Source organism: Spizellomyces punctatus (genome assembly GCF_000182565.1).
Source record: "Spizellomyces punctatus DAOM BR117 chromosome Unknown supercont1.6, whole genome shotgun sequence".
NCBI lineage: Eukaryota > Fungi > Chytridiomycota > Chytridiomycetes > Spizellomycetales > Spizellomycetaceae > Spizellomyces > Spizellomyces punctatus.
Genome location: NW_015971542.1, coordinates 1,385,912 through 1,409,366, shown reverse-complemented (window position 1 = coordinate 1,409,366; position 23,455 = coordinate 1,385,912). Strand labels below are relative to the sequence as shown.

The following is a 23,455-nucleotide window of genomic DNA, read 5'->3' as shown; positions in this document are numbered from 1 at the left end:
CTGCGCCACGCGATCGGATGGGGCATACTTTGGGTCGTGAAATGGCAAGCATTTCTCCAGCTTTGCTCTTCAAGAACGAACATGAGATTTTCGTTGAAGGTAGGTCGGCCAAAGTATGGCCCCATTCTTGGGCTTGGTGTTTGGTTATGCGCCATGAGCTGATAATTATTGGCTTTCAAGCGGCTACTGACGGCCGAATGCCGGAGTACTAGCAAACGTTCATATAGTGCAGCCGCCGCGGCGGCGTTGCCCGAGCAAGCTGTCCCGACCACCCAAGAACGACGCAAGTTGCATGTCAGAGAGAAACTGGCCGCAATTGAGGCAACCCGCCCTTTTCCTCAGTTGACAGACACGTTCGGGCGTCAGCACAGTTACCTACGAATAAGTCTGACTGAAAAGTGCAATTTAAGATGTAGGGAACGCATACACAAAAGTTGGTTTTCAATGGCTAACGTATCTCGTTACCAGGCACATACTGCATGCCGGCCGAAGGAGTTCCCTTAAGTCCAAAGGATCATATCTTGAGCACTCCAGAAGTACTCAGACTTGCAAAACTCTTTGTGACGGAGGGTGTAACAAAAATCCGATTGACAGGCGGTGAACCGACTATCAGAAAGGATCTGATGGACATCATTGGTAAGCTCATTCATTTTGTCAGCTGAGAACCATCTTAACAAAACCGCATTTCCGCTAGCGGGCTTGAACGATCTACGGTCCATCGGGCTGAAAACCATTGGAATGACCACAAATGGCCTGGCACTGAAGCGAAAGCTTCCTGCTCTCCGAGAGGCTGGTTTGGATCAGCTCAACATTAGCCTGGATACGCTGGATGTATTCAAGTTTGAATTAATGACTAGGCGGCGTGGTAAGCAAGAAGCGGTTTAAGCCCGCTTTGGCTATTTATTAACGCATAAGTTGCAACGATGAAAGGTTTTCAGAACGTTATGGATTCGATCACGGGCGCTGTGTCGGCTGGCTTTGACGCAGTCAAACTTAATGCAGTTGTTATCAAAAATGTAAACGATTATGAAGTGGTGCGCTTTGTTGAGCTGACCAAGGACATGCCAATCAACGTTCGCTTTATCGAATATATGCCGTTTGATGGTATGCTGCATTGTGAAGTGCTTGTTGAGACGATCGCATCCTTACCTGTTTTGCCTTGGCAGGTAACAAATGGAATGAGGCCAAGTTTGTCTCATACAAAAACATGCTGGCGCGCATCAAAGAAACATACCCAGATGTCATCAAACTTACTGATGACGCAAACGATACATCAAAAGTAAGAGACTTCCGACTGACTATTTTTTGCATAACTTTCCGCTCAGGCACTTTTGTAGGCATATGCAGTGCCTGGTTTCAGCGGCAAATTCGGATTCATCACCTCGATGAGTGAGCATTTCTGCGGTTCCTGTAATCGACTACGGCTATTGGCTGATGGCAACTTGAAGGTCAGTGTAGACGTCCATTACATTATGTTTGAACTGGGTCCTTAGCGCTCTCTTTATCATAGGTGTGCCTATTTGGTAATGCCGAAGTCAACCTGCGTGACGCAATGAGAAGCGGTGCGCAAGATGACAAATTGTTGGATGTCATTGGTGCTGCAGGTGAGTGTTGACACAGTCTCTCAGATCTGGCGTAATCGTTGCTCATGTTCTGCACCCGATCTGCAGTGAAACGAAAGAAGAAGCAGCATGCAGGTATGTTCGAGTTGAAGAATATGCCCAATCGTCCCATGACGCTTATTGGAGGTTGAAAACCTTGTATACATAGGTAAGTTGCGCACTCCAAATAGCTCGTGGCAACGGGCGGTGTAATGATCACTAACGCACCGTCTTCCGCGTCGCAGCTGGCAGCACTATGGCCTATGCCATTCCGTGTACAAGAGTTGGTCGACCAGCTGCTATGCTTCCAGCACTCCCATATCGACCCATCATGCCCGCGCAAAACTGTTTAAGGATCCCGATGCGCCATCATTCTACTTCATCAAAGTTGACACACACTGATGCTTCTGGACGTGCCACAATGGTGGACGTGAGCTCCAAGACAGCGACTTTACGAACCGCCACAGCAAAGGGCCGCGTGCTTATGAGTGCCGAAGCCTTTTCACTCGTCAAAACCAATGCAATGAAGAAGGGAGACGTCTTAACCGTAGCTCAGATTGCAGGAATTCATGCCGCTAAACAAACTGGCGTATTGATTCCCCTATGTCACCCACTACCTCTATCTCGCATTGACGTCCGTCTAGATTTGGACGATGATAATCAATGTGTCGATGTTGCGGCAACCGTATCCTGTCGTGGACAGACTGGGGTGGAAATGGAGGCCATCGTGGCGGTTTCAGTCGCATGTTGTACGGTTTATGATATGTGTAAGGCTGTAGATAAAGGCATTAGGATACATGATATACGCGTGGTTGAAAAAACGGGTGGAAAGAGTGGGGACTATAAAGCTGATTGAGACCGGTTGGTGGAGACGGTTCTGGTCCACTTTTTTATAGTATACAATTAAGAAGCTAGTGTCGAGATTTCACCTTCTTGAATTACAAGTCAGGAGTTGCAGTTTTTATTTGTGTGTGCTTGATGCATGCTATACAACTATTCCGGCAGTCGCCTTCACACCGTCGTTTGTACCAGCCGCTAGCTGTCCACTAGATCCACCCTTCACGACTCGCACACTATCCCTACTTCGCCTCAGAAAAGTCCTAGATTGTTCTTGTCCCACTCTAACCGCACTGGGGTTCTGTTCCTGTTGTAGCGCTGCTTCCTCCCCGCTCCCCGCTTCCCTCTCGGTACTTTTCTCGACCTTTTCATCCTGAATGTCTTCGTCGGTTGTCGGTTTCTTTCCCTGGAGCGAGATTTTGGCTTCGGCTACTGGTAAAAGGACCAATTGATTGGGTTGTATGGATGCGGAACACATGGGACAGGAAGGGGATTTTGAGAGGAGGTTGGTGAAATGGGAGTGCAGAGCGGAAAAGTTGCAAGATGGACAGGTTGTCCAATCTGAAAGGATCATGTGTCGGCCCTGATAATATGATAACAAGATGAGGAAATAATTCAGAGAAAAATGGGCACCGTGAACAAGACGTACTGTAACAATGCAGTATGGAATGTGGTTTTTGCATTCAAGACAATCGAGAACGGTGTCTGGGACGTTGTTCCCGCAGTAAGGGCAAGGAGATGAGGACTCTTCAATCTCGTCCTTTTCCGGACGTCTAATGCAAGTAGGTAAGTAACATAGATAGTGATCGTCCTGAAATTATGAGAAGCCATACCTAACAATCTGTTCAATTCTTCTCTTGTATTTTGCATCCACCTTATTCCTGTACTCTGGGCGCATCAGCATCGCAGCGTACTCAAATGCCCCTCGTTTCAATCCAGCACGATGACATTCAATAACAGTCGATGTGAGGATTTGAACCATGTGAGCGGGGAATTTGCTAATGTTATTTGATACGCGGATGAGCATTCGAGCTGCTTGTTCATGTTCGCTGATGCGAACGAGAGTCTGTGGCGCACGAGTGGTTAGATGGGAACGGATGTGACTAGGTAACTTCGAATGAATCTACCTTTACTAGAATATAGCTGTGCAGGAGCATCAACATGCGCTCAATCTCTGCAGGAACATGGTTTTTGGTTCCCCTAAGCTGTTTGTAATTATCAAAGAGAAGATCGTGCGCCGTTCTATAATTGCCTGCCGGAAAATATGATGAGGGAGAGGTTGAAGATGATGGCAGAAGACCAGGTGATAGCCGACGGGCTGCTTACCGAGCGCTTGCTCTTCCCGCGCGATGATGATGGCAGTTCGTGCAGCCTCGCGGTATTGTCCAAGCGACATGTACAGCTTAAAGATGTATTTTGCATCCTGGTTTCGTGAATGAGAATAAGATTCTCGCTAAACATGAACAGCGATGCAATCTGCATACCTTGGGCATTCCATCCGTTTCTCCCATCAGATAATCAATCAGCTGATGTGTAAGTACATCGCTTTTGGCCAATCCCACAGTCTCAATAGCCATATCAATACTTTCCTCATCCGTGGGCGGGCATTGCAAGAACATCCGCAGAGCTCGAGGACAGTCGCCAGCCTGTAAAAGATATTTCCCTGCCAGCAGGTATTGCCTCTTATTCTCGAGGTAACTCGCAATATTGATTAAAATCTCCGGAGTAGCTTCATCCTTGACCAGCTCCGCAAAATGTTCCATAACATCATGCTGTTGAGCAAGTTCAAAAGCCTCCTCGCGCATGCCGGCCATGAGAAAAAACTCGACGACAGATTTGTAGTCTTTTATGGATTGGAAGAACTTGGATACAAGTTTGGCAGACTCGCGGGACCGTGTTTTGCGTACTATGGAGACTGCTCCTTCTATGTTTTGAAGATGGTCAATGAAAATTCGAACGACATTATCGTAGTCCTTGGCCTTCTCGTACGCGCGGGCGGCTTCAGTGTAGTCCTTCTCAGCTTCTTTGGCTTTGGCGTATTGGGCAAATATTTTCGGTGCTGTTATTTTATCCAGAATGGCTGCCAATCTGTTCCAGCTCTTGGCTGTGATTCGTTGCGCATGTTAGCACGGTCACAGCGATGGATTTCAAAAGTCCAATATACCTTTGATCCAAATCTCTGCAGCCTTCTCCCAGTAGCCACCACGCTCGTAGCATTTCGCGGCCTCGGCGTATTGCTTGAGGACGTCTAATATGGCCCCACAGTCACGTAAAAGCTGTCTATCCGTGGCTTCAGCAAGCATCTTCATTCCCCGCGAAACATCACCAAGTCGCAAGGTCATGCGTGTAAGACCGGCACTGCAGGTAATCTGATGCTCATCTCTTGCGGCGTCGAGGCCCGGATGTTGCTCTGATGTGGATAGTGCGCGCTCATACATGGCGAAGGCCTCTGAATACTTGCCTAGTTGCGGACCTGCATTAATATCAAGTCGTTATCTTCCATGTCCGAGATAATTCTTACCGTTTAATTCGAGCTGCTGTGCGTACTCTTTGGCAATTATAGTAACTTCCTCAGGCGCGAGACCGTTTGCCAAAGTGAGAGCCTGCTCCCATTGCATAAGATCCCGCCTGAGTTCAAGAGCAGCCTTTGGATATGTGCTTTGAACAAAGTATTCCTAGGGTGCGTAAAACAGACCGTCTCCATGAGAATCTCAGCCATGCTTGCAGCGGGAAGTCGAAAAGAGTACTCACCTGTGCAGCCGACACATCACCGAAAATAGCCGACACATGCCCTGCCAGTAAGTTCTTTTCCTCCACATTATCGAGTCTCTGCAACGAAAAGACCATCCCAGCATCTGCCAACGCCTGTCTGTAGATGCGCTTGGCAGTTTTCAAATCCAAAACACGCAATGCCGCTTCTGCTAGCATGATCCATGGTTTCCGCGCTTTGACGGTCCCAATGAGAGGCCAGATTTCTAGAAAAACAGATGTTATCATGGCGGTCCAAATGGAGTAGCTCAACCTGCAGTGCGGGCTACCTTTGAGCATTCCCAGAGTATAATAAAGTTGAAGCCCTTTCCCTTGGTCCTGCTCGCTTTGTTTATCTTTCATAAACTGATCGGCTGGCACTATTTCGTGTGTAGCCAATTGGACCGTTGAAATTCGCCCGGCAACCGTCTGGATATGGGCATGTCAGTGTTCGTAGCACGAAAGGAAGTACTATATCCAACTGTTACCTGACATGTAACCTCGCCGCTCAACATCAACACTGGTTTCAGTCCAAAAGGCAGTTTGGTTGCGCCCAAAGCAATGCATACTGGTCCTTTGATCGTAAATGGTTGATATGCATACGTGGTGATGTAGGCATCATCCCAGCTGATGAATATAGAGCGACTTGGTGGCGAGTCGGATTCCCATAGCACCCCTTGAGTCTTGGCTGCAAGAAAGGCCGGTAGCATATCAATCTTTCCGCAGTTGAGAAAACGGTAATGAGTGAGCTTTAAACGTACCAGACCATCTTGGGATTGCCATCACGCTGTTTGTAGCGGGGTCAGTCAGGTATCCGTCGTTCACCGCATCAATGAAGATGACTTTTGTTCCTCCTCGTGGTTGCGGATATACGCTTTGTATTCCTTTCTAGATATTGACCAGCCTGTCAATATATCGCCATCTTGCACTTTCGAAGGCAGAGTACTGACCTTGTGTTTCAGTTCCCCTACAAGTGCCCACTCGTCCAGCAAGTAGTATTTTAAGTCTCCAATTGACGTCCCATAAATTACGCATTCCTGCGTCAATGCTGTACAAGTAATCGTAGCCGCCCCTCCCGCTTTTTTTTCTTCCATCCGTTCAGGAAAGATCTTCTCGAGCACCTCTACTGATGGTGGCTTGCATTTCCGAGTCAGGCTGTGATAGTCCAATCGTTGTTCGTCTCCCTTCACTTGGTCTGAGGTGTCGTCGGCAATTGCATGAACTTCCAGTCTGCCGTCTGACAGGAGAGCAGCTGCATAAAATGGGTTCATTGAGAATGACTTTAACGGGCCTTGATATTCCTACAAGATCCACTGAATATTCATAAAAACCATTGGTTGAATCATAAGGGGGTCCGGGATGTACCTTTATCATGACGGGCGGCTCGTCACTCTCGGTTTCCAGTGCATCTCCTTCTCGTGCACTATTACCCAATGCCTTTTTAACATTGTAAAATCCCGCGCGATTTTGCGACACCACACCTAGCTATCCAGTAAAGTGGATTAGCCAATCTTCGTCTGGGATAAACAAACGCCTGGGTTCTCACTTACATATGATCCACCTAATGCAACAACTGATGGCTCAATCTCTAGTTCTTTCTTTAGCATCCGTTGTACTTGGCTTCGTTGTGTTTTAGCTTGATCGTGAATTGTTATCTCTCGAAGGCCTGTCAAGTGTGCCTTATCCGGAAGGAGGAAACGTGAACTTGCTAGCCAAGTGGATGACAAACCCAGCTGCCACCTACTACGAGAGTGCTCCACACTCCGCCGATCATGGGCATACGAGCTAAATATGTATAAATTGATCCCCTAGGTGCGCCCGAATGTCAGATACTATCCACATGTCAATCAGCTTGGCAGAAAACACCCACTCCTTGGTACTGACTGTGAGGAACTGCCCATCATCAGACCATTGTAGCCGATCCACTGCGCTTTCATCCTCAACCGTCTCGACCGCATAAACATCCTGCAATTATGCGAAATTATTATTCGCCGTCAGATGAAGTACGATGGTTCCGACCACGATTTGTTGCATACTCTTAGATCTGAAAGCTCGTGAACCTTGATCGTATTGTCACCGCAGGACGCCGCTTTACCCAATACGCTTGAGATGGCGACATGGCTGAGTGATCCCTTGTGGTTCCTTGTAGAAAATATCTCCTGGCCCATATCATTGTCATCTATTCCAAAATTCCCGAGTTATAGGAGCCGATTCAAAAGTCGAGCGAGCAAAATCTGAAGTAAATATACTCACTGGTGGATATCACTATGAGATATCCGGTCGAAAACCCGACCAGCACGTAGCCTTCAGCGAACCACTGGTATGAAACAACACTTCCATATTTAGGTTGGAAGGCGAGTTCGACCGGGGAATCCGGGTGATTGACGTTGTGAATGAAGAGGGTTTTGTCCGCAATGATGGTTGACAGTACAGGATCCTGACTCCCGTGGGCATTCTTCATGTTTGCCCACTAAGATGAAATGCGAGGTATCACTTTTCACTGCTGTGAAGTATGATCAAAGAGAGCCACAAACCTGCATTTGCGACGGCTCTCCGGTCAGCCCCATTGAAAATACCGTGTCACCATCAGCGTTGGAAAGTGTGAACTGTAAGACGACGTCAGTCACCCTGCGAACTATAAATTTGAGGTAATTAACTTGCCGTTCGGTCATCAGATCCGCACGCCAGTATATTGTCCCAACTCCAGCAACCGGTGACAATGGCCTTTGAATGTTTTCCCATAATGGGAACTTCCTTTCGCTCCTTTCGATCGTAAATCAACAGGTTTCCTCGAGATGTTCCCACAGCTAGCTATTCAGTTTGAGACAAAGATGAGAAGCAGGCACTTTACTACCTGCTCACAAGACACTTTACCAGATCTCCTTTTGGTGACCACTTGAGAAATTGTAGGTTTTTCATGTTTGTATCCAGTGATTCCGTCGACCGTCGGTTGTCTGCGTCCCAGAATAGGACCTTTGTTGACTTGGCTTGAATAATAGCCAAGATACCGCCATCGGGGGCCCATTCAAGCCCCGTGCACTCTCTATGAAAATGATATAAAACATTGGAAAGAACCCTTGCAGATGCAGAAGCATTCAATGAATGTAGATACTACGTACGATGTGAGCGGTACACTATCCACAAACTGCCCATGTCGATCATAAATATTGGCAGTGTTGTTCACTCTAGCATGATATAAATTCAATGTCAGACGCAATTCCACGCAGCTGTCGAGCACAGTTGTCCATTCATCCTTTCCGCAGAGACCCAGCAGCGAGTACCCAAAAGCCCACTTGTACTCACTTCACCAATCGACTCACCCGACAACGGCCAGATATGTGGAAACGCGTTTCTGCCAGTCGAAGCGTACCGGCCCTCGCCCAAGTTGTTGAGCGGTGATTGTGAAAATGTTCTGTTGGACATGTTAGTCAACGTGAACGGGGAAGTCTCGCCAGGTAAACATGACATATATACATACCTTCATAGCTACTAATACATTACAATCCTATACCAATCAAGCACATATGACCGACCAAGATGCCAAAATGCAGAAAGACCAAGCGAAAAGCTCAAAGTCGTTTCGGCGCGGAGTTGGCTTGGACGCGTCCAGATTGCTTGCTAATGGGTCTAAGCCACAATTAAATCCGTTTCAGGCCAAATGAAAGCGCTGCAGGGCGGGGCTGATCGACGACGACGACAAACAGCGGTCTTTCCTAAAGTAAAACGTCACTCGTCTCGCCCATTTTCTGATCCCTCTCCGCCCTTGCGAGCAGCGAGCATTTCCATTTCCATATATCATTGATCGGTCCTGTGTACAGAAAGCGACAATGGACTCGTTTTTGTGGCTATTGATCCTCTCCTTCTCCATGCTGTCGGGGTCCTTTTTAGCCGGAAACATACCGCTCGCGTTCCATTTTTCGGAAGAGCGGCTACGGCTTGTGTCGACCTTTGGTTCGGGCATGCTGGTGGGAACAGCACTCATAGTCATTCTGCCAGAGGGAGTGGAAACACTGTATTCGGTACAATTGAAGAACCAATTGGCAGAGGAGCGAGCGGCGGCGGTCGAAGCGGGAACTCGACATGAAAGAAGGAGTTCTGAATTAGGGGCAGATATAATATCTTCAAAGCAGGAAACAGGACTGGCAAAAAGGGACGGACAGGCCCCAAGCTCTGTTTCTTGGTGGGATGCAACAATACCGCGCACGTCGACTGGCAGACGTGCACTGCAATTAGCCCGACGCGCTCAGCAAGACGTGGAGCACCCTCGCAAAATAGCAGAGAACGGTGAGATCATAGAGGAGCAGAGCGCACATACCGATCACCATGATCACTCTGCATTCGAAGCACATCGATACATTGGCGCAGCGCTGGCCATTGGGTTTGCCTTCATGTTCTTGATAGAGAATGCAGGACATTTCGGTCATAGCCATAAAAGTTCCTCGCATATTGTTACGGTCAACGACTTTCGGGATGTTGCCCCGTATAAAAATACAAAAACTGCAGCAACTATCGGCTTGGTTGTCCATGCAGCCGCGGACGGTATTGCTTTGGGCGCGGCATCGGCATCAGGTGCGTCTTTTGCATTCCATTATTAGTTCATAGGTCATAGAACCCTGACTGAACACTCGACGTAGACCGGACAAGTCTGGAGCTAATTGTCTTCCTGGCGATCATGCTCCATAAAGCGCCGTCTGCATTTGGTCTTGCCACGTTCCTTTTGGCAGAAGGGCATACTCGCAAAGTAGTCCGACAGCATCTGCTGGTGTTCTCTCTAGCGGCCCCGCTGGCGGCGATCGCGACCTATACACTGCTTTTCAATTACGGAATAGATGATCCTATAATCATGCACAAGTGGACTGGAATTCTACTTTTGTTCAGTGCAGTGGGTATTCGATGTGCTGTTTTAATGTGCAATGGTTCGTCTGTTCATTTGAAACGTCATTACAGGGGACATTCCTTTACGTGGCAACGGTCCACATTCTTCCCGAAATATATGTAACTGGCAAGGGACGATCGGGTGGCGGGGGAGGGCACGACAAAAAGCTGTCGTTGACACAGATAATATGCTTACTTGGGGGAATATTTTCCCCCTTATTGTTGGCAGTGGAGGTACGAGTCAGTCCGTGATGTTGGACTTGAGATCGCTGCTAACCATTCTGGTTTCGTTAGCATTCACACTGAAACAGAACTCGATTCCATCCATTATACATGCTTCTGCGCTTTTCCGTGCATCGTCGGTCAGAGATTCCCAGACCAGACGCTATGCATGGCTCAGCTACCAATCCCAAGCGACTGTCCGTGGTGCATCAAAGAACTACCGAACTGATGCGGGCACAAGGGATGACGACAGTTGGGAAATGAAATATATCATGTATATATGCCATGCGGATACATTCTATCTATACTACAGTAGTGCTTGTGGGTTGGGAGGCTCCCAGGGAAGCCGCATCATCGAGGGCTTTCACGTCGAACCCGGGCACAGCCGGATACCGGTTTCTAATCAATTTCAACTTTCTGTGTTCCACAAATTCCGGCCATACCAACCCCTCAGCGCTTTCTTCCACCAAATATCTGTATTGTTCCCGCTCCCACCATATTGTATATTGTCCCAACTCATAATCAGATGGGATCACAGAGTCACCGTGCTCAGTGTTTGCCTCCTCTCCTACTATGGCTTCTCCTATGAGTGGCGCACTCAAACTGCTCTCAACTTCTGCTTTTACCACTGGATTAAAGGTGAGCGTCTTGCACAGATCTATGACTTTGGCTTTTACATCCTCTGGAACTGTCCATGGCGCCAACGGATCAACTCTTTGGAAGGGTTTCTGTGCTTTTTGTGCAAAAGGGTTCTTTGATCGTGGGGGGCGGGGAACGAACGGATTTCTCTTTGTCTCGGGCAGAGGGAGTCGGTAGTATGCGATTGGGTCCTTGGACACCTTCTTAACTACATGTGCCTGAATCGCTTGCAGAGTTTCCGGTCGTTTCACTCCCGTTAACACAGCAAATGGTACCCAATGATCTCCACGTATACGCAAACCGGGCCGGTGTTCGCCAATCTGGCTCAGAATGGCGGACTGGTGGAAAAAACTGTTAGCGGGAGAGCTTCCGACCAAGGAAAACGCGCGCCCAACTCTAGCTGTTACTCACGTCCATTCTAAAGACAGGGCTCACCAGCACCCTTGATGTTATTTGGTTTCGGAAAAAGTATAACTTGTGCATCGCTACGGCCTCCCAAAAAGATGGACAAAAACAAAGACGAGTTCCAAAGCGATTTTCCATCTGCCTGGTGACTCACTTGAAGCTCCATGGCAACCATAGGTCAGGTAAGCAAAGGAATCGCTTTGCCTTTGGCTCGCTTTTCCACCTGCAATTGTCATGGAAGAGCCACCTGCGATCGACACGGAATGCCTTTCCATAGATCCTCAATCCTTCCCATGGCCTGCTCAGCCTGCCGAACCAACGACCCATGACCATCTCTACGAACCTGCCTCCCCACTTGTCCTCAATCCCCCACCAACGCCCTCGTACCAAGCTGACTTAACCACCCTCCAGCATGCTGCCGATATCTTGCGCTCAAACAATGTTGTTGCTTTTCCAACAGAGACGGTTTATGGCCTCGGTGCCAACGCCCTCAATGCAGACGCTGTCGCAAAGATTTTCCGCGCCAAAGGGCGACCGAGCGATAATCCGCTCATAGTTCACGTTTCTTCCTTAAAAATGCTCGAGTCTCTACTCCCTTTGTCGTCTCCACACATTCCATCGGTTTACACCGCAGCAATTGCAAGGACATGGCCAGGTCCACTCACCATTCTTGTCCCCCGTGGTCCTCAAGTTCCGCTGGCAGTGACTGGAGGGCACGATACTGTTGCCGTAAGGTTCCCTTCACACCCGATAGCACGTGCATTGATAGAAGCTTGTGGATTTCCATTGGCTGCACCTTCTGCCAATACCAGCGGACGCCCATCGCCTACTCTAGCGTCTCACGTACTGGCAGATCTGGCAGGGCGTGTACCTTTGATTTTGGATGGAGGGCCATGTGGATATGGTGTCGAAAGTACCGTCTTGGATGGACTTGCTACACCTCCTGCAATTCTCCGTCCAGGTGGTATCACTGTTGAGGAGTTAAAAAGCTTGCCTGGACTGGAGAAACTCAGAGTATACAGAAGAGATTTTGTGGACAAGGATATGGAGGCAGCACCAACAACTCCGGGAATGAAATACCGTCATTACACCCCCGAAGCTGAGGTGATTCTATTTGAGCTTGCTGAACAAGCTTCTTTGCTTGACACTGGCACAGCAAAGTTGCGAAATGCTGTCAATGAATTTACCAGGACACATCTCATCTCATCGGAGGATAAGTCAAAAATTGGGATTATGCGGACCGGTTTGCGCCCTTGTACTCAAGGCGATAATAGCGAGAAAAGGGAAGCTATATCAAGCGGCGTAGTTATGGAACTCTATTTGGGTGAAACTGCTGACAAGGTTGCGAGAGAGCTCTTCAAGGGCCTGCGTACGTTGGAGGAGCGCGGGGCCCAACTTATTCTTGTGGAAGGAGTCACCGAAGAGAGAGAAGGGCTTGCCGTCATGAACCGCCTGCGAAAAGCGGCCTCAAGAGTGATAACTATCTCTTAGATTAGGTTAATAGCAGTATTTAATGATCATTTATTTATATTGTTTATAATGCATTCCTGCATGTACCTACAGTGATACAATTAGCGATGCATATGAGAAATATACATATACGTTTGTGTAGTTATCGGGCATTGGACGTCACGACCGAGTGTGAAGGGGGCACAGTATGCTGAAATACACGTACTCCATTCTGCGACAGATCTCACGATCGGGCCAACCTCAAATTCTTTGCGCCATTCGTCACATCCACACCCCTTTCGAACTGTTTTAAGTAACTGGACTGAAGCGATTTACATATGGCTTCTAACGGGTCCCTGCGGAATGTCTCCAGCAAGAGCGGGTCCGCATTGCCAAAGTACGGGCTAATTGTCAAGGGCAAAAAGGACCCTCCAGCGAACACAATTGCAAACACTGGTGCTTCTGGTACAAAGTTTACTCTCGGCAAGAAGCTCTCGCGAGCAAAGGTATTTGAGGCACCAGATTCCGATAGTGATCAAGAACAGGAAGACGAATCGATCACTAGCTTCTCTGCAAGCGCTGGTGGAAGAACGGATGAGCAAAAGCGAGTAAATAAGGAATTGAGGGCAGTGCAGGCGCAAAGGTCACGGCTTGCAGAAGAGGAGCATAAGAAAGCGTTAGAGGAAGACCCTAGTGTGTTTGACTATGATGCTGTGTATGATGACCTGAAAAGAGCAGAGTTGGAGAAGAAGAAAAGCAAAGACAATCCCGACGGCGGGATTGTTAAGAAGGTCAGGCGATGATCGTACATCTCTGTTAAGCTGGATGAACAATGACCTTTGTTTGCATGTTCAACAGCCACGGTACATGGCCGCCCTCATCAAAGCCTCCGCTAAACGCAAAATCGAATTGGAACGAGCAGAGTTGCGTAAAGTCCAACGAGAACGAGAAGAAGAAGGCGAGCAATTTGGAGACAAGGAAAAATTTGTTACAGGAGCATACAAACAACAAGTAGCAGAGCTGAAGCGGATAGAGGAGGAAGAAAAGCGACGAGAAGCATTGGAAAGGGATGTCACAAAGGGGGGAGATATGACGGCGTTTTATCGAGATATCTTGAATCAGAGTGATCGGGATCCTCTGGTCATTAATCCAAAGACGAACAAGGATGACACGCCACAGGAAGAGGTAGAGGAGATGGACATTCAAGATGATACGCTAAAAAAGGAGGCAATACGGAAAGGTCTTGTTCAACTGAACGATTCAGAGGAAGTGGTCGACAAGCGGCAACTTTTGTCAGGAGGTCTCAATTTGACATCACGAACTGTCAAACGACAAGCGCAAGAGCGGGAGGAACGGGAGCGGGAAGCACGCCAGTATGCAGCTAAGAAAGCGGAGGAGGAAAGGGCCCGGTTGATGGAGAGACGAGCAGCCAAAGAGCAGCAAGCGAGAGCACGAGAGCTGGTACTACGACAGCAACAGGAGAAGGAGGAAGAAGATCGTAAAAGAAAGGAAAGGGAGCAAGAGGAACTCGCTCGCAAGCTGGCAAGAAAGACCACGGACGAGACAGTATCCGATGCTCGAGCGAGATATCTGGCAAGAAAAAAGGCACAAGCACAGCAACCAGAAGAAGATTCAGACTAGCACTTTCATTTATTCAAATATTTTTTGGGGAGATTTTTATAAATAGCAATGGATGATGAATCCTGGAATGTCATGCCGCAACTTCCACCGCTGAGACCGACGACAAAACGATGGCATATGAGGGCTGTTTTTTATCTTGCACGCCAGAACTAAGTAACGTCCACGGCCTCATGGGCAAAGAACAGTCACTGAAATAGGTCATGCGATATCGTACCTGCTGAATACCAGGAACACCAGATGGACTAGCATGTGCAATTGAGAGGTGATTTGACTTATCCGCAAGACGCTGTACTGCACGAGGTGAGAATACATCCGCCGTCGGTCTTCGGGAAAGCCAGATCATCGTCAAGTTGCACACAAGTTTCTGGTCATAACCAAACCGATGAACCTTGCTGTAGTCAAGTACATCCAGCTTGTGCGCTTGTTGGGCGGATCTACAGAGTGAGAGGTTAGAGAAGTGAACAAACAAAACTGTAGCCATCATCTCTCTCCACATGAACGTCAGCGCATGATAGTTTGTTTCAACATTGGTTTTCAGGCAATGTAGATAAGGTATTGATGCTATTCCATCCTTCGTCCCTCTTCAAATTCCTCCAAATCCTGTAAGCTTTCAACGTACCATTTTGACTGATCTGCCGCACAACACGGGCGAACACATGCCCGTCGAACGGGGAAGAAAAGTTCCGTTTTATTAGAATAAATTGACTCCCTCGAACCGGCTCTAGTGCTTATTCTACGGATAAATTTCCTAAGCCGATCAATCTTGTTTGCGTTTGTCTTTCCAACCCCGTCGTCCATCTGCCACCCGTTATCCCTTCTTCCCTTCCTCTTTGTACCGCTGCCATGTTCCTGAACGCAGCTAGAGGCTCGCTGTGCCGATCGACGACAAGAACAGCTCGAAGGTCGGTGTTGAGCACCACTTCAACGCTGTCGCAATGTCGACAATATCACGAAAAGGTTTCTATCGGTTCCGTTTGCTTGTTTGAGTCATGTACTGGAAAACGTCTAACGAGGCGAGGCTTTAGGTGATAGATCATTATGAGCGCCCCCGAAATGTCGGATCCCTTTCGAAAAACGATCCAAATGTTGGCACGGGGCTCGTCGGAGCACCAGCTTGCGGCGATGTTATGAAGTTGCAAATAATGGTGGACGAAGCGACGGGGGAAATACAAGAAGTCAAGTTCAAAACATTTGGATGTGGATCGGCGATTGCTAGTAGTTCATTGGCGACGGAGAAGATCAAGGGGTTGAAAGTATGGGATGCAAAAAAGATTACAAATACGGATATTGCAAAAGAGCTGTCTTTGCCGCCTGTCAAGTTGCATTGTTCTAGTAAGTGATATTTTGTATTCATTCATCTGGGTTCGTTTGGCTGATAGTCGGCGCTATTGACAGTGTTGGCAGAGGATGCCATAAAGTCTGCGGTTAAAGATTGGGAAGCGAAGCGGGCGGCCCGAGGGTTGAAGCCTCTAGCACCTCTTGCGTAGAGATAGAGTGGGATGAGACGCGCTATGGATACTCTGTTAGTGACTTGGACTATTTTTGGACAATTTACCGTAATGCCATGTTACAGGATATCAATGTTTCTTAGACCCTCCATTAGTCGTTAGGTGACAATGGGGCAAAAGTAGTTAGTAATAGCGTAGATCCCCTCATCTTCGTGTATCAGCATACATGGAATCCCAGCATATCCGTCTTGGTACGGAAAACCACATTGCCGGGTCAGCAACTGGTTGTTTCTAACAACTGTTTTCAATGTCATCTATATATTACATACTTGCGATATTCCATTGACTACATCTACAACTTGGCAACTGCCTCTACGAAGCGAATACCCTCCTCTTCTAATTTGACGAGCATAGGCTCATAAATATCTTTTGTCATTGGTGCAATCACACCCTTTCTCGTCAAGTTGCCTGTAGACTCGTTATTAGTGTAAGTGTCCCACGCTGCTTGGAAAAGATGAAGCTCACCATCCAAAAGCATCTCCGCCCCAATGGCAGCCGGAAGGCCAACAGTTTTAGCCATTGCCGAATAAGAATTGGGATCACCGTACGCGACAAGGGTGGACGTCCGTTTCTCCTTGGAACCGTTTCGCCACTGAATGCCAAATTCGTGGTGCATTGCTACCATATCACGTTCACCGAGTCCGTACACCAGGCGACTTTGGAGGAGAGCGCAGAAAGCGTCTAGGACGGTCTCAGAGGGAGCGACAGGTGTATCTTCTGAGAGCATGCCGAGCCTACAATATCAATGTTGAGCAAAGCAGGGGACGAAAGTGAGAACAATGATGATAATCACCACTCAAGAGCGCCCACGACCGTCTCGAGCCGCGCGGCGTGTTCCGGGTTTTGGGGGCTGAGCGAGAGCTTGGCCGCCAAGGCTTGTCGTCGGTCGCCCTTCTTGCCCAACATGGACTCCATCAATTCACTCTGTAGCAATGACAGTGAGCAATTGATTGAGAAGGATCGCTGGTTGTCAGCTTACCCAGGACAAGCCTCCCTGAATATCGTTTCGTCGCTCAGTGTTCAAGAGTCCAATGTCCTTGAACGCTGCCATCAAAGCACAATATCCCTGTCCGAATCCAGATGTCATCTTCCAAATCCCATACAAAAGTCGCGCGCAAATGGGTATGCATACCTTGTACCTCAGCGTGCCACGAAACATGGTATCCATATTCTTAATGTCGCCCAAATTGTACATATCAACGTACTTTAAGGAATCACGGTTGGGTAGACCTTCCAGGGCAAAACCTTTGTACATGGGAACATCAACAGCAGACTTTAGTAGGTCAGATCCGTTTATCTCAGTCAGCTGGAACCCGCAATTGCTTTGAATTAGGATACTTGCAACGTTGAATAGGATAGAGCGAAAGGGAGTCTGACCTTTCCATTCATCTTGAACCGAGCCGAATTCAATCCAGCAAGAAGGACTCCTTTGGGGCTCCAGCTAAATTTGTATCCAAGAGGATTATCTGAGGCTTCAGGAGCTGGCAATCCTCCGCACCAGGAGACAAAGGATGTGATTCGCCCTCCTTGCTCCCGGACCTCGTCAAACATTTTCATGGCTGTCAAGTGATCGATTCCGGGGTCAAGTCCAACTTCGTTTAGGATGGTAATGCCAGCGTTCTTTACTCTAACAGGATAATAATGGATTATGCGCTGACGCATTTGTATGAAGAATAATATATGAAGCATACCGCTTATCGAGAGCAGTTATCTCAGGTGAAATGTAGCTGGCAGTGACCATGTTTTTCTTGCGTTGGATGCACGCTTCCGCGACCGCCGGGTGCAAAGAAGCGGGGACGAAACTGCGAAAGCATACTGAGTATATTACATGCGTGGCATGTGAAGCTGAAAGGTACACACCTGACAACAAGGTCATGCTGCGACACAAGCTCAGAGAGGGCGTCCTTATCGGCGACATTCAAACCCGTAATCGGTGCGTTCTTTCGATCTTTGGAGAGCTCTTTCGCTTCTTTTGGCATGTTGCTAGCTAAACCACATATTTAAGCACTCGCTGTCTCCACGTCATATCGTCAGTAGGTCCATTTGGTAACATACCAATTGTAACCGATCGGTTTGGTGCACGAAGCAGATAGTCCACCAGGGGTGCCGACACGAAACCTGATCCCAGGAGGAGAACCCGCTGGTTTGCTTTCACTTTGATCCCTTGACTACATATGCGAGTGGGACATTAGCATGCTTACAGTCAAGCTTTGGCAGCACAGCACATACCCATGCTTTGCCAAGACGTCGTAGAGTTTCGTACGGGCCGGCGCCAGTTTCCCCTCTGAGGTAGCGACAGTTGCTCGTTTCAGAACGGGGTGATCATAGTTGCCTTGAACCTTTTTTCGCACATGTTACTTCAAAGAAACAGAAAATACGTATCGACATCCAGTGAGCGTACCAGCTGGTTGATAAACGGAAAGAGCGCGTTGCTAAAATATTCGCTGGCTTCAAGAGGCAATTCTGTTGGCAGATTGTCTATGGACATGATTTGTACCCCTTTCCCTTCCATACTACCAAGGGAATCAGAAAAACCAGCCCGAAGAGATATTTCACCTTCTTACTCACTTGTGGTGAGTTTTTCCAGTTGCTGGATCGTACATGAAAAATGGGTTATCAATGGTGGACGAATGGCTCATAAACTCCAGTGAACCCTAACGGGACGCAACATATAAACAAATGATCCCAAACGCCAATGAGTTCAACGTTCTTCCGATGACCTACATTTATATCGCAGGAAACATCTGCAACGGTGAGCATACGCAAGCGATCCTCGTGAGCGAGCTGTCGCGCTTGCTCGCTGGTCAATAAACGAGGATAGCGGTGATCCCAGAATATACCATTTACAAGGACATTGGTGTAAGGTGCAACCTGCAGTGGTCAAACTCTTAGCAACGGTTGGGGTATTGATGAGATCAGAGAAAATAACCGAAAGATAGGCCACACCTTTTCGTGGAAGACGGACATGTACTGCTCGGGATGCTCACGATAGTGTTCCCGATCAAACTTCCAGCCATCCTTTCGCACGAGATAATCTTGTGTTCTCACTTGACATCCATATACCCGGTGATTGCTCCAACCTAGAAGGGCAAATCATTTGAGCAATCATACGTGTTACATTATCCATGTGCCAGCCCAATACGCACTGTTGCTATTGTACAGATCCTTCAGCTCATCCGGACTAACCCATTCATGAGGTAAACATTTGAAGACGTGCATTGCTCCCTGCAATATCAACGAACAACAAGAGTAAAGATCAACGCTCAATCACCACGGAAGAGTGTGAGATAGAAGGAATAGATTTTTACTAACCCGAGCAACATTGCCATCGCCTGTGAAAACAAAAGACATGGGACCCATCTGTCTCGGCAATCCATCGTCCATGATGACTTGACCGGTACGTGTTACGTCCAACCTGGCGTCTGCCAGTGTTCGATACATGTACGACATTCCAATAGCCTGAATAGGGAGAATGTAGTCAACCATCAGTCTCAGCATCCCATTCAAAGCATTCACGATACATACCAAGAACGGATTTCCATATCCTAGGGCAAGTAACCGGTGTCCCAAACCGTGCATCCCGTCGATCATGCCTGCGTAACCCGCAAACCGACTGAATTGCACCAATCGCCGCTTATGCTCGTTGGTCATGAGCTCATAGTCAATCAATCGAATCCGCTTTGTACATATTATAGTAAGTCACTGTACAGAATGCAAAATGCCATCAAGGTTTACCTTGTCCAAGATTGCTTGGAGGAGCGGCATATTGTATTTTTGGCCCTTATGCGTATGCGAGAAGAAAAGGTACGTCTTGTTTTCAATCAATTGTTCAATGGGAACTTCCTTGACACCAACGATAATGTCTGCAACGGATAGATCTTCCTGGATGATAGCACCAGCCTTGGGATTTTGAAACGGATGTCAGAAGTGATAGATGCAAATCAGTGCCTCAATGATGTTCATACTGCCAATTACCTGCTGATACTTTTCGTCGGGAACCACCCTTTTCGTGCTTGGCTGCACATACACCTGTGCCCCAACCTCTTTCACAAGCCTCTCGACGTGTTCCGGCATGAGAGGCACCCGGCGTTCCCACCTATTCTTGGCTTCCCTTCGAATGCCCACCGACAATATCGGCTTGCTCGACGTCGCCGTTGCGTAACGGGCACTGCAGGAAGCAGGAAAGGTTTGGCGCGAACACCATGTCGCTGCCCTTCGCCCTGCTCGCAACGGAGGATTTGCACGGAGCATGAATGTGAAATGAGGAGGAGAGGAAAACGGGCAAAACGTTCACACGCCCTAATCTGGTCAAACGTCTGCCACAGTCAGGTCAAACCTCGAAAGAAAAAGTAACCACCTCGCACACCGTTGTCGGGTTAAACTTGCCAAAACGCGCGGCGGGTGTCGTCTGGCCATTAAATTGTGGCGAGTTGTAACTGGAACAAATTAGCGTCCGCGCGATTTCCCTTTGGAAGGGCTTGACTTTTACCACGGCGGCGAGCATTTCTTAAGATAAAAGCAACAGCGCATGTTGGATTGCATCTTGTTGAACAAATGTATAGAAAACCATATTACGATTTTGCAAACTCTAGTACCAAACGGAATAGCAATACATTCTACTGCTTGGCGGCATCGAGCTGTTTATACAATTCCTCAACCTTGTCCACCTCTTCCTTCGTTCCCAAAATGATACCTGATCGTGCGTGAAGAGACTCTGGAGTCACTTCCAACATTCTCTTGCGGCCAGTAGACGCCTTTCCACCGGCAGCTTCAACCAAAAGCGACATTGGAAAGCATTCATACAAAATACGCAGCTTTCCTCCGGGGTACATAAAGATGCCTCCGTACAAAATTGTCCGGTGAACCTATAATGAACCAAAGGATTAACATTTGCAACTAGCACACTCAACGGCATTGACCACCCCCACACTCACATCAGCAACCATACTTCCAACATAACGTGCAGAGTAAGGAGTGAACTTGCCAGTGTGGCCTGGCGGTGGGTACTTGACGGACTTCAAGTAGCCCTTGATGGCGTCATCAAAGGTTGATTCGTTTCCTTCGTTGATAGAGTAAATCTTCTTCTTGCCCAGCTTCATCTGTGCTCCATGAAGAGATGCATCATCAGCTCTCTCGATGACAAAATTACATGCATTATGGCAAAGCCCTTACGTTACGGTGTGTGAGAACAAACTCTCCAATGTGAGGGTCAAGGGTGTACCCATTGACTTCATTTGATCCTTGGAAGGTCAGCACCAACACTGTCGAACTTCCGTACATACAGTAGCCTGGACGAATTTAATAGTCAATCTTTTGCCAGAAACCTGCACCAGCACAGGAACGTACCAGCAGCGACCATCTCTGTTCCCGGTCGCAGAACGTCCGCAAGGCTCGGTTTGCCGTGGGTATCCTTCTGATGAATGACAATAACCAATGATTATGTCTGACCACTCCTTTGCACCAAAAGCCTTCTTTCACTCACCACACGGTAGATCCCAAAGATCGTTCCAATAGAGACACCACAGTCGATGTTGGACGAACCATCGAGTGGGTCAAAGCAAACACAGTAGAATCCTTTCTTGCCATCCTCGATGAAGATGGCGTCGTCATCCTCTTCAGAGACAAGGATGGCAGTCTTTCCAGAGTCGCGGAGAAGGTTGCACATGATCTGGTTAGACAAGATATCAAGCTTTTGGACGTTTTCATTCTGGACATTGGTTCCACCAGTGACGCCAATGCTAGAGGATTAAAGTGTTACCCGCATGTCCAATTGTCCTTGGAGGTCAACATGGCAACTCACACTTTCAAGAGTTCTGCTTTTCGCACAACATTGGAAATCCACTTGCACGCGGAGGAGATGGCAGAGAGGAGAATGGTGAGATCTCCCTTCGCTTGCGGTTGGTGTTGTTGCCGTTGAAGAATGTCGTTTGTGAGAGTCACAAAGTCGGTACGAAGATCCTCGCGCTTGGTTGCATCTTCAGAAGCCATGGCTGCGTGTCGTATTATTGTACAGTGAAAAGGTAAAGAGGCTGATGCAATCTAGAAAGATTTGAAAATCGCAGCTTCGTTGGTGGCAAGGCAACAAAGTTGTCAAAGCCTGAGACGCCGGCGCGTTCCGCCGACTTGTCCCGGCGCTCCGTTGGGCAATTTTGGCGGTTGACAAACACCCGCTTCACAACGACAAAAGCTCAAAGAAAACGACAACGAAAAGCAACGACGGCAGCAGCCGCAAGTCTTTATCACAACACACACACACATGTTTGAATAATCTTTTTAAAATGCAAAAAGCATTCTTATACAGGACAACCAGACACTCAATGCAATGTACAAAAACTCGCTTAAAACGAGCTATAAGAAAAATGGTTTCGTAACGTCATACTCGGGCCAATAATCTTGTCGTGCACGCTGAACAGGCTGAAAGTCAGGTCATGGAGCGCTTAGTAGCCGCCGCTGGAAAGGGAGAGATTGGCATCAATACAATAAATAGACCAAGATGCACAAAGTTCGTTGCTTACCTGTAACCACCACCGTAGCCACCACCGTTTCCACCGTAGCCGCCGCCGTAACCACCACCACCGTAACCACCACGGCCACCGTAGCTACCACCACGTCCGCCACGGAAACCACCACCGCTGTTGGGAGGTCTAGAATATGCACAACTGTTACGATCTAGTAGATGCCAGAGGCACTGCATTTGACAAATACCTTTCGTTGGCAAGGTTGACGCGGACAGTACGACCGTCCAACTCTTGGTCGTTCATGCCCTGGATAGCAGCTTGAGCTTGGTCCTCACCAGCAAAAGTTACGAAACCGAAACCACGAGAACGGCCTATTATAGTGATGACATGTTCAGACAACAGCTCCATAGTCCATGGGAACCAGTGATGCGGGATTTGATGGTCAAGGGAGTAGGGAGGATACGTGTTCAATCGACATCCGGTCGGGAGCCCAGCCAAAAGAAGTATGTGGATGCAAACAAGCCAAGCAGGAATGCAAAGGAAAGAGCACGAGGTACGACAGACACAGCGCACACATTTCACCACAACGTTCACACGAGCCAATTGGACAAATCTCGGATTCGGTCACAACGCTCTCTATTAAAAAAGTAGTTCTCGGGCCGCTACAATGGACATCAACCAGCAAGCAACAGCAAGCACAGACCACGAAAGAGCGCGCACCCAAGAACACTGGGTATCCCCAATACCACTCATAGACACATCACAAACAGAGAAACAAATGGAATCAACTCTAACCAGTCTCGCGATCCTTCAAAACGACAGCGTCAGTAATTTCACCATAGGTAGAGAACGCAGAGTGCAGAGTGTCGTCGGTAGTCGACCAGGAAAGGTTTCCAACAAAAACTTTGGTTGCCATTGTGATGATGAGATGGAGACGAGGGAGAGATGGGGAAAAAGGCCGTTGGAAAGAAGGAAACGAAGCGTTAAAGGCGCCCAAAATTTCTTTTTTCTCCTTGCGCCTTATGTGGCGCATTAGCTTCTGATTGGCTGATCGCAATTCAGGCGATGATCT

At 48.0% G+C, this 23,455-nt stretch overlaps 10 protein-coding genes across 10 annotated transcripts; 5 read left to right on the top strand and 5 right to left on the bottom strand.

Moving 5' to 3' along the window:
* The first annotated feature begins 8 nt into the window (after positions 1 to 8).
* Positions 9 to 2,558, top strand: SPPG_04299 (molybdenum cofactor biosynthesis protein A). Its single transcript, XM_016752542.1, has 10 exons — positions 9 to 99; positions 181 to 412; positions 469 to 636; positions 695 to 865; positions 931 to 1,104; positions 1,167 to 1,279; positions 1,338 to 1,448; positions 1,511 to 1,604; positions 1,671 to 1,697; positions 1,847 to 2,558. Exons 1-10 carry the CDS (start codon positions 82 to 84, stop codon positions 2,455 to 2,457), a joined length of 1,719 nt encoding a protein of 572 aa, XP_016609248.1. The 5' UTR covers positions 9 to 81; the 3' UTR covers positions 2,458 to 2,558.
* A 28-nt stretch (positions 2,559 to 2,586) lies between these two features.
* On the bottom strand, positions 2,587 to 8,670 carry SPPG_04298 (uncharacterized protein; the record flags this gene model as incomplete). The annotated part of the gene is made up of 25 exons (XM_016752541.1): positions 2,587 to 3,021; positions 3,088 to 3,211; positions 3,272 to 3,504; positions 3,566 to 3,690; positions 3,765 to 3,861; positions 3,923 to 4,542; positions 4,603 to 4,899; positions 4,960 to 5,113; positions 5,190 to 5,413; positions 5,477 to 5,615; positions 5,675 to 5,874; positions 5,948 to 6,074; positions 6,137 to 6,487; positions 6,552 to 6,671; positions 6,737 to 6,865; positions 6,931 to 6,994; positions 7,057 to 7,151; positions 7,223 to 7,365; positions 7,440 to 7,656; positions 7,721 to 7,792; positions 7,848 to 7,997; positions 8,061 to 8,229; positions 8,306 to 8,371; positions 8,507 to 8,598; positions 8,665 to 8,670. 25 exons carry the CDS (start codon positions 8,668 to 8,670, stop codon positions 2,587 to 2,589), a joined length of 4,449 nt encoding a protein of 1,482 aa, XP_016609247.1.
* A 211-nt stretch (positions 8,671 to 8,881) lies between these two features.
* Positions 8,882 to 10,844, top strand: SPPG_04297 (uncharacterized protein). Its single transcript, XM_016752540.1, has 4 exons — positions 8,882 to 9,755; positions 9,821 to 10,068; positions 10,134 to 10,295; positions 10,356 to 10,844. Exons 1-4 carry the CDS (start codon positions 9,014 to 9,016, stop codon positions 10,365 to 10,367), a joined length of 1,164 nt encoding a protein of 387 aa, XP_016609246.1. The 5' UTR covers positions 8,882 to 9,013; the 3' UTR covers positions 10,368 to 10,844.
* Positions 10,537 to 11,430, bottom strand: SPPG_04296 (uncharacterized protein). The gene is made up of 2 exons (XM_016752539.1): positions 11,334 to 11,430; positions 10,537 to 11,260 (listed from the first exon to the last, which is right to left on the bottom strand). Exons 1-2 carry the CDS (start codon positions 11,403 to 11,405, stop codon positions 10,586 to 10,588), a joined length of 747 nt encoding a protein of 248 aa, XP_016609245.1. The 5' UTR covers positions 11,406 to 11,430; the 3' UTR covers positions 10,537 to 10,585.
* Positions 11,431 to 11,549: 119 nt separating this feature from the next.
* SPPG_04295 (Sua5/YciO/YrdC/YwlC family protein) lies at positions 11,550 to 12,946 on the top strand. Its single transcript, XM_016752538.1, has one exon. The coding sequence runs from the start codon at positions 11,562 to 11,564 to the stop codon at positions 12,816 to 12,818; it is 1,257 nt and encodes a 418-aa protein (XP_016609244.1). The 5' UTR covers positions 11,550 to 11,561; the 3' UTR covers positions 12,819 to 12,946.
* Positions 12,947 to 12,987: 41 nt separating this feature from the next.
* SPPG_04294 (uncharacterized protein) lies at positions 12,988 to 14,485 on the top strand. The gene is made up of 2 exons (XM_016752537.1): positions 12,988 to 13,567; positions 13,635 to 14,485. Exons 1-2 carry the CDS (start codon positions 13,115 to 13,117, stop codon positions 14,415 to 14,417), a joined length of 1,236 nt encoding a protein of 411 aa, XP_016609243.1. The 5' UTR covers positions 12,988 to 13,114; the 3' UTR covers positions 14,418 to 14,485.
* Positions 14,486 to 15,198: 713 nt separating this feature from the next.
* SPPG_04293 (iron sulfur cluster assembly protein 1, mitochondrial) lies at positions 15,199 to 16,206 on the top strand. Its single transcript, XM_016752536.1, has 3 exons — positions 15,199 to 15,374; positions 15,443 to 15,749; positions 15,813 to 16,206. The coding sequence occupies exons 1-3, from the start codon at positions 15,261 to 15,263 to the stop codon at positions 15,902 to 15,904; spliced, it is 513 nt and encodes a 170-aa protein (XP_016609242.1). The 5' UTR covers positions 15,199 to 15,260; the 3' UTR covers positions 15,905 to 16,206.
* On the bottom strand, positions 16,057 to 20,300 carry SPPG_04292 (uncharacterized protein). Its single transcript, XM_016752535.1, has 19 exons — positions 19,901 to 20,300; positions 19,661 to 19,825; positions 19,451 to 19,603; positions 19,238 to 19,384; positions 19,072 to 19,150; positions 18,872 to 19,005; positions 18,650 to 18,796; positions 18,494 to 18,579; positions 18,327 to 18,438; positions 18,155 to 18,264; positions 17,981 to 18,093; positions 17,786 to 17,912; positions 17,617 to 17,727; positions 17,303 to 17,552; positions 17,058 to 17,231; positions 16,905 to 16,991; positions 16,719 to 16,849; positions 16,391 to 16,659; positions 16,057 to 16,333 (listed from the first exon to the last, which is right to left on the bottom strand). Exons 1-19 carry the CDS (start codon positions 20,174 to 20,176, stop codon positions 16,218 to 16,220), a joined length of 2,787 nt encoding a protein of 928 aa, XP_016609241.1. The 5' UTR covers positions 20,177 to 20,300; the 3' UTR covers positions 16,057 to 16,217.
* Positions 20,301 to 20,451: 151 nt separating this feature from the next.
* On the bottom strand, positions 20,452 to 22,153 carry SPPG_04291 (fructose 1,6-bisphosphate 1-phosphatase). Its single transcript, XM_016752534.1, has 6 exons — positions 21,726 to 22,153; positions 21,408 to 21,663; positions 21,272 to 21,338; positions 21,098 to 21,213; positions 20,860 to 21,024; positions 20,452 to 20,790 (listed from the first exon to the last, which is right to left on the bottom strand). The coding sequence occupies exons 1-6, from the start codon at positions 21,911 to 21,913 to the stop codon at positions 20,542 to 20,544; spliced, it is 1,041 nt and encodes a 346-aa protein (XP_016609240.1). The 5' UTR covers positions 21,914 to 22,153; the 3' UTR covers positions 20,452 to 20,541.
* A 27-nt stretch (positions 22,154 to 22,180) lies between these two features.
* On the bottom strand, positions 22,181 to 23,357 carry SPPG_04290 (uncharacterized protein). Its single transcript, XM_016752533.1, has 4 exons — positions 23,179 to 23,357; positions 22,631 to 22,754; positions 22,441 to 22,569; positions 22,181 to 22,375 (listed from the first exon to the last, which is right to left on the bottom strand). The coding sequence occupies exons 1-4, from the start codon at positions 23,297 to 23,299 to the stop codon at positions 22,363 to 22,365; spliced, it is 387 nt and encodes a 128-aa protein (XP_016609239.1). The 5' UTR covers positions 23,300 to 23,357; the 3' UTR covers positions 22,181 to 22,362.
* Positions 23,358 to 23,455: the final 98 nt, after the last annotated feature.

What these genes read in the sequence shown, in the direction of transcription:
- SPPG_04299 (XM_016752542.1), top strand. An exon ending in ATTAATGACTAGGCGGCGTG is followed by an intron (nt 866 to 930) that starts GTAAGCAAGAAG and finishes CAACGATGAAAG; the next exon opens with GTTTTCAGAACGTTATGGAT. An exon ending in GGATGTCATTGGTGCTGCAG is followed by an intron (nt 1,605 to 1,670) that starts GTGAGTGTTGAC and finishes CCCGATCTGCAG; the next exon opens with TGAAACGAAAGAAGAAGCAG.
- SPPG_04297 (XM_016752540.1), top strand. Translation starts at nt 9,014, where the DNA reads ATGGACTCGTTTTTGTGGCTATTGATCCTCTCCTTCTCCATGCTGTCG. An exon ending in GGGCGCGGCATCGGCATCAG is followed by an intron (nt 9,756 to 9,820) that starts GTGCGTCTTTTG and finishes CACTCGACGTAG; the next exon opens with ACCGGACAAGTCTGGAGCTA. An exon ending in TTCTACTTTTGTTCAGTGCA is followed by an intron (nt 10,069 to 10,133) that starts GTGGGTATTCGA and finishes ACGTCATTACAG; the next exon opens with GGGACATTCCTTTACGTGGC.
- SPPG_04296 (XM_016752539.1), bottom strand. Translation starts at nt 11,405, where the DNA reads ATGCACAAGTTATACTTTTTCCGAAACCAAATAACATCAAGGGTGCTG. An exon ending in GCCCTGTCTTTAGAATGGAC is followed by an intron (nt 11,261 to 11,333) that starts GTGAGTAACAGC and finishes TTTTTCCACCAG; the next exon opens with TCCGCCATTCTGAGCCAGAT.
- SPPG_04295 (XM_016752538.1), top strand. Translation starts at nt 11,562, where the DNA reads ATGGAAGAGCCACCTGCGATCGACACGGAATGCCTTTCCATAGATCCT.
- SPPG_04294 (XM_016752537.1), top strand. Translation starts at nt 13,115, where the DNA reads ATGGCTTCTAACGGGTCCCTGCGGAATGTCTCCAGCAAGAGCGGGTCC. An exon ending in ACGGCGGGATTGTTAAGAAG is followed by an intron (nt 13,568 to 13,634) that starts GTCAGGCGATGA and finishes CATGTTCAACAG; the next exon opens with CCACGGTACATGGCCGCCCT.
- SPPG_04293 (XM_016752536.1), top strand. Translation starts at nt 15,261, where the DNA reads ATGTTCCTGAACGCAGCTAGAGGCTCGCTGTGCCGATCGACGACAAGA. An exon ending in GTCGACAATATCACGAAAAG is followed by an intron (nt 15,375 to 15,442) that starts GTTTCTATCGGT and finishes GCGAGGCTTTAG; the next exon opens with GTGATAGATCATTATGAGCG. An exon ending in TGTCAAGTTGCATTGTTCTA is followed by an intron (nt 15,750 to 15,812) that starts GTAAGTGATATT and finishes CGCTATTGACAG; the next exon opens with TGTTGGCAGAGGATGCCATA.
- SPPG_04292 (XM_016752535.1), bottom strand. Translation starts at nt 20,176, where the DNA reads ATGCTCCGTGCAAATCCTCCGTTGCGAGCAGGGCGAAGGGCAGCGACA. An exon ending in ATGTTTCCTGCGATATAAAT is followed by an intron (nt 18,580 to 18,649) that starts GTAGGTCATCGG and finishes GCGTCCCGTTAG; the next exon opens with GGTTCACTGGAGTTTATGAG. An exon ending in GTCGTGGGCGCTCTTGAGTG is followed by an intron (nt 16,660 to 16,718) that starts GTGATTATCATC and finishes TTGATATTGTAG; the next exon opens with GCTCGGCATGCTCTCAGAAG.
- SPPG_04291 (XM_016752534.1), bottom strand. Translation starts at nt 21,913, where the DNA reads ATGGCTTCTGAAGATGCAACCAAGCGCGAGGATCTTCGTACCGACTTT. An exon ending in TCTTTGGGATCTACCGTGTG is followed by an intron (nt 21,339 to 21,407) that starts GTGAGTGAAAGA and finishes GTCATTCATCAG; the next exon opens with AAGGATACCCACGGCAAACC. An exon ending in AACAGAGATGGTCGCTGCTG is followed by an intron (nt 21,214 to 21,271) that starts GTACGTTCCTGT and finishes AAATTCGTCCAG; the next exon opens with GCTACTGTATGTACGGAAGT.
- SPPG_04290 (XM_016752533.1), bottom strand. Translation starts at nt 23,299, where the DNA reads ATGGCAACCAAAGTTTTTGTTGGAAACCTTTCCTGGTCGACTACCGAC. An exon ending in TTTGAAGGATCGCGAGACTG is followed by an intron (nt 22,755 to 23,178) that starts GTTAGAGTTGAT and finishes TCACTATAATAG; the next exon opens with GCCGTTCTCGTGGTTTCGGT. An exon ending in GTCAACCTTGCCAACGAAAG is followed by an intron (nt 22,570 to 22,630) that starts GTATTTGTCAAA and finishes TGCATATTCTAG; the next exon opens with ACCTCCCAACAGCGGTGGTG.